The sequence below is a fragment of the Dipodomys merriami genome, unplaced genomic scaffold (assembly GCF_024711535.1).
Source record: "Dipodomys merriami isolate MVZ:Mamm:240054 unplaced genomic scaffold, mDipMer1.0.p SCAF_9, whole genome shotgun sequence".
Lineage (NCBI taxonomy): Eukaryota > Metazoa > Chordata > Mammalia > Rodentia > Heteromyidae > Dipodomys > Dipodomys merriami.
The window spans coordinates 24,680,481-24,685,060 of record NW_027206512.1 but is presented as its reverse complement, the minus strand read 5'-3'; the positions used below and the strand labels follow the sequence as shown (position 1 = coordinate 24,685,060).

The window sequence follows — 4,580 nt, the reverse complement described above, 5'->3', positions numbered from 1 at the left end:
GCCTGAACTCTGGGCCTGGGCACTGTCCCTCAGCTCTTCAGCTCAAGGCTAGCGCTCTACCACTTAAGCCACAGAGCCACTTCCAGCTTTTTTATTTTTGGTTATGTGATGCTGAGGAATCGAACCCAGGGCCTCATGCATGCAAGGCAAGCACTCTACCATTGAGCCACCTTCCCAGCCCTTTAATCAGATAAGATCATTTATGTTGAGAATTTACATGGCAAAGAACTATATTATTTTTCTTGAAGTAGATTACCCCAGTTTTAACCTCCAGATGTTAAAATTCCTTCAATTCAACCAGATTTTTCACCATATACTTGTGTCTTCATGGATGACACACTCGATCTGAAGTGTCTCCCAAATGGCAATGACTTAGAAAGTACAGATAATAGTATTATCAGTCTTCTTAGAACTAAATGTTATGTTGTAATCAATGTAGTTCTACCTCACGATAATACTAGTAAGTATAGAGCTGATTTGGTCACAAAACCCTGACATTATTTGACAATGAAGTTGATATAATTATTTCATCTAGCAGAGCTAACTGGTGATATATATTCATATAAGCAATAATTTTATTCATGGTGTCAAATTTATTCAACATAATAAATATTATGTCTTGCAGTATTGCTTCTAGCAGCTAAACAGCTTACCTCTCCATTCCTTTTGCCTTTGTGTACATAAATTTTCTCTCACTCCCAGAAAACACCAAATTTTATGTGTACAGAGTACATTTTCTGTGTACAGAGTACTCATTATCCTAAATTAAGCTCTATAAACATTAGAAAAATAGAGATGAAAACTCTTCCATTAAATTAACCCATTTGGAATATAACTTAACCTTGTCATTTCTACTGCTCTTGGAACTGACATTATTTATATTTAGAAACAAAAATAACGTCGGCTATTACTACTTTTCTTCCTTGTTTCTGATGCATCATTCCATCTATCAATAAAGACTTTAGCCATGGGCATGATAGCACAAGCCTATAGTCTTAGCTCTTGAAAAGCTGAAGCAGGAAGATCCTGAGTTCAAGCTTGTCCTGAACCATACACACACACACACACACACACACACACACACACACACACACACACACACACACACACACACACCCCACACATACACACCACACACCCACACACACACACACACACACACACACACGTTTGAACTACAAACCTTTGAAGCAAAAACATTTCTAAAGAAGCTACTCTAGAAGAGAAGCTACCCTAGAAGAAAAGTAGCTCTATTCTAGTATTTCTACCGAGAAAGGTAATATATGTATGCCAGGACAATCAACTGAAAAAGGAAGCTGTAAGCTTTAAGAGTGCATTCATATCTAACAAAATATTTTTGTGTGAGATGGAAATTACTACTCAAGCTAATGCTGCTGAGTTTTTGTGCCTTGTATTTTCTTCCGATAGAATTGCCACTAGATTTCATTCCTCGTTCATCTAATTAGCTAAACCCATGGGGCTATGCCTAATATGATTAACAACATTATAAAACTTCCTCAGAAATTGAGAACACAATTCCTGAAGCTAAAAGTTATTCTATACCCTGATTCTTGCTAGAAGAATTTTAACATACTACCAACTCACTGTCAGAAATGTGTGTAAAGGTTGAAATAATACTCTCTCCAGAAAAGCATCCACAAAAAATATTCATTACAAATCCTCATATGTTATTTCTTGAGTTAATTTGAGAAATCAGAAAATTCTTTAACAAACCAGTAGCTGACTTTTTAATTATTCCCAATGAGACTTCCTTCTCTGAATAAGAGAACTAAGTTTCTGTTGCTTTATTTTTTACAGCTACAATCGTTGACAAAACAGCCACTAACTTTTTAGACATGTAAACATGAATTTTAAGGGAAGATGGGTTCACATCTAAAAAAGACATAAATACTTACTTCGAAGATGGGTGATGCTGATCATCTTGTACTTTGCAGAGTTCTATCACTGACATTAAATCTATTCAATAATCTATTCAATAACTAGAAGAATTGTGTCTGCTTCTAGCTCCAAATCAGAAAGTATATCCCTCACGATCAGAAATGTGGAATCATTAAGTTCCCTGAAAATGAAATATTTGGTGTGATTTTTTTCTTTGATGATTAGAGATAGCTCCATTGCCTTTTGGTCTAATACCAATTCTCTTGTGAATAGATTTGCGATGACAGTCTCACAGAGAGCCAGTACCAACTGGCCCTAGGGTTGATGCAACAATCACCATGATGACCAGTGCTTGAATCACTATCATGCACCTTACTCTCCTGCTCAGGGATGCCACTAAGCCCAGAAGAAAGACCTGGGAGAGGGCTTAATGCCATTTCACCGCATGGCTGAAGACAGTTTGCCTAAGATGTATTCTCATCCTCCAAGAGAAAGCAGTGAAACACCAACTGAAGCAACCATTTTCTTTGGGGTTGACAACACAATTCCTAGATCAGAAACAACTATTACTTCAGAAGGAGACCATGTTACATCTGTAAATGACTACACACTAGAAAGTGACTTTTCAACTGGCAACAAAGTGCCCCCTACAAAGGAAAAACTGAAATCAGAAGATGATGTTGAGACTCGCATTAAGCCAACAACTTATCCAGAGAAAGAAATTACCACTCTGACTGGCACTATAACAAAGGAACCTATTACTGAAAGTTTCATTCCAGTGAAAATTGGGAGTATTTCACCCTCAGTTGGTATTGTTTCTTTAATTGATTTTCCCACTCACATGAAAAAGGAAGATATCCTCTTGGGTACCATTGGCAGGAGAGATGAAGAGATCACACTGACAGCTGAAATCTCTGGCTCACTAGAGGGTGACACTGCCAATGTTGCTGACAGCCCTGCTTTTCCAGCTGAACCAGATGAAACAGATGTTAACGATCATAATTCCTCTGTCAGGCCTAATGTTCCTGATGATGAGGCTGTTCGGGTCACAGGCTCCGCTATTCCTGAGGCTGAAATCTCTTCCGGTACTGAAAAAACCATCACCACCATTTCAGATAAGTCTACCCTTGCCAAAGACAATGTAACTGAAGTCAAGCTAATTGTGTCGGAGGACGATCCCAAAGCTGTGAGTGTATGCACTGACTCTGATGAGGAAAGGTTTATTACTGTCTTTGAACTCACTCCTCCCGAGAAAGACAAAGATAACCAAGAAGATGATCTGACTGATGAAGAGTCTACAGACAGCATCAACGTTTGGATGAAGAGTCCTCCGGCGAATGAAAGAGAGACCCATTCTATTTTGCTTACTGCTGTGGAATCCAGATATGACTTCATTGCCCCTCCACTGGCAGCTGTGAACTTCGAGGGAGAATCGGCCACCAACCCAACAGAAGATTCGTCGGAAAGCGATACAACCGAATCTGAATCTACAGTCATTGAATCACTTTCAGCAACTACCACTGCATTAGACCTTGAAGACATGGAGGACACCTCTACAGCTGAAACTGGTATCTTTAAACTCCTGAAGGAAGATCCAGACGAGTTCCTGATTTAAAAGCAACAAAAGAGATGTCTTGTAGAGTTGTGTAATAATTTAGGTAGCTATTCCTAACGTCTAAGAAGTTGACTCAGCAACAAAAATCTTAAGAAAGCGAAAGAATGTGGGCATTTAAGGCAAGTATTAGAAACATTGGAGATGTTCATAAGTTTAAGTCATGCAGCAGAATATATTTATGGAAAATTTAAAAAAAAACAGTATTATGGTTTCCCTAGTACCACAAAATTTGATTTATTCAACAATTACTTATAATATAAAATACTTGCTACCAGCTTTCTAAGATATGAAGACAGCAGTAAAGGAGCCCAAGTCTACAGCATTTAATAACAGTTTGCTTAATCCTCATTATTTTTAGTAAGAACTAAGGTATGGAGGGAATCAAATTGACATATAAAATTACTTATTATTAAAAGATCCTCTAAAGTGCTTATTCCAAATATTTTCCTTCATTAATATCCCACTGGTGGGTCTCTTCTATCAAAAGTATATCTATAACCCTTACATATATGACACCCTCATATACGTTAAATAAGATTGGGTCTTGACAAAGAATGGATACTAAGTAAAACAAAATATGTTACAAATGTTCATTTGTCTGAAAACTTCTTTGTAAAAAAAAAACATATGAATTGATTTAATTTTAATTCTGCTTAGATTTGTATCCTGAATTTCTGTCAATTCTTTTTCAGGTCTTAAGACACTAAATATCGCACTCTTCTTAAGCTCTTGGTTAGCAACTCAGGGACATATATCTTCACTTTTTTTTACCTTGGCTGATTCTTCTTCAATAAAACTTTTTGGCAGCAACCAATTTACTGTGTGCAAGTGTGTTTCACTGTATGTGGTATAGAACTCTTTTAAATATATATGTCAAATTAAATTTAATTGTTTGTTGAAAGAATAACAGCTCTCATTATCAGAAAGTGCATTATCCCATAAGCTTATCATTTCATTAGATTACTGCATTCTCTTGCAGTTACATTCTCTTGCAATGTTGAGCAATGGCAATATGCCAAAGCTGAGAGCTAGCCACACAATTACAAAGGTAAACATCTGAAATTCT

At 36.9% G+C, this 4,580-nt stretch overlaps 1 protein-coding gene across 1 annotated transcript; it reads left to right on the top strand.

Annotated features, from left to right (window-relative positions):
• Positions 1–2,290: 2,290 nt before the first annotated feature.
• Positions 2,291–4,322, top strand: Cabs1 (calcium binding protein, spermatid associated 1). Its single transcript, XM_070013195.1, has 2 exons — positions 2,291–3,633; positions 4,207–4,322. Exon 1 carries the CDS (start codon positions 2,330–2,332, stop codon positions 3,512–3,514), a length of 1,185 nt encoding a protein of 394 aa, XP_069869296.1. The 5' UTR covers positions 2,291–2,329; the 3' UTR covers positions 3,515–3,633; positions 4,207–4,322.
• The last annotated feature ends 258 nt before the right edge of the window (positions 4,323–4,580 follow it).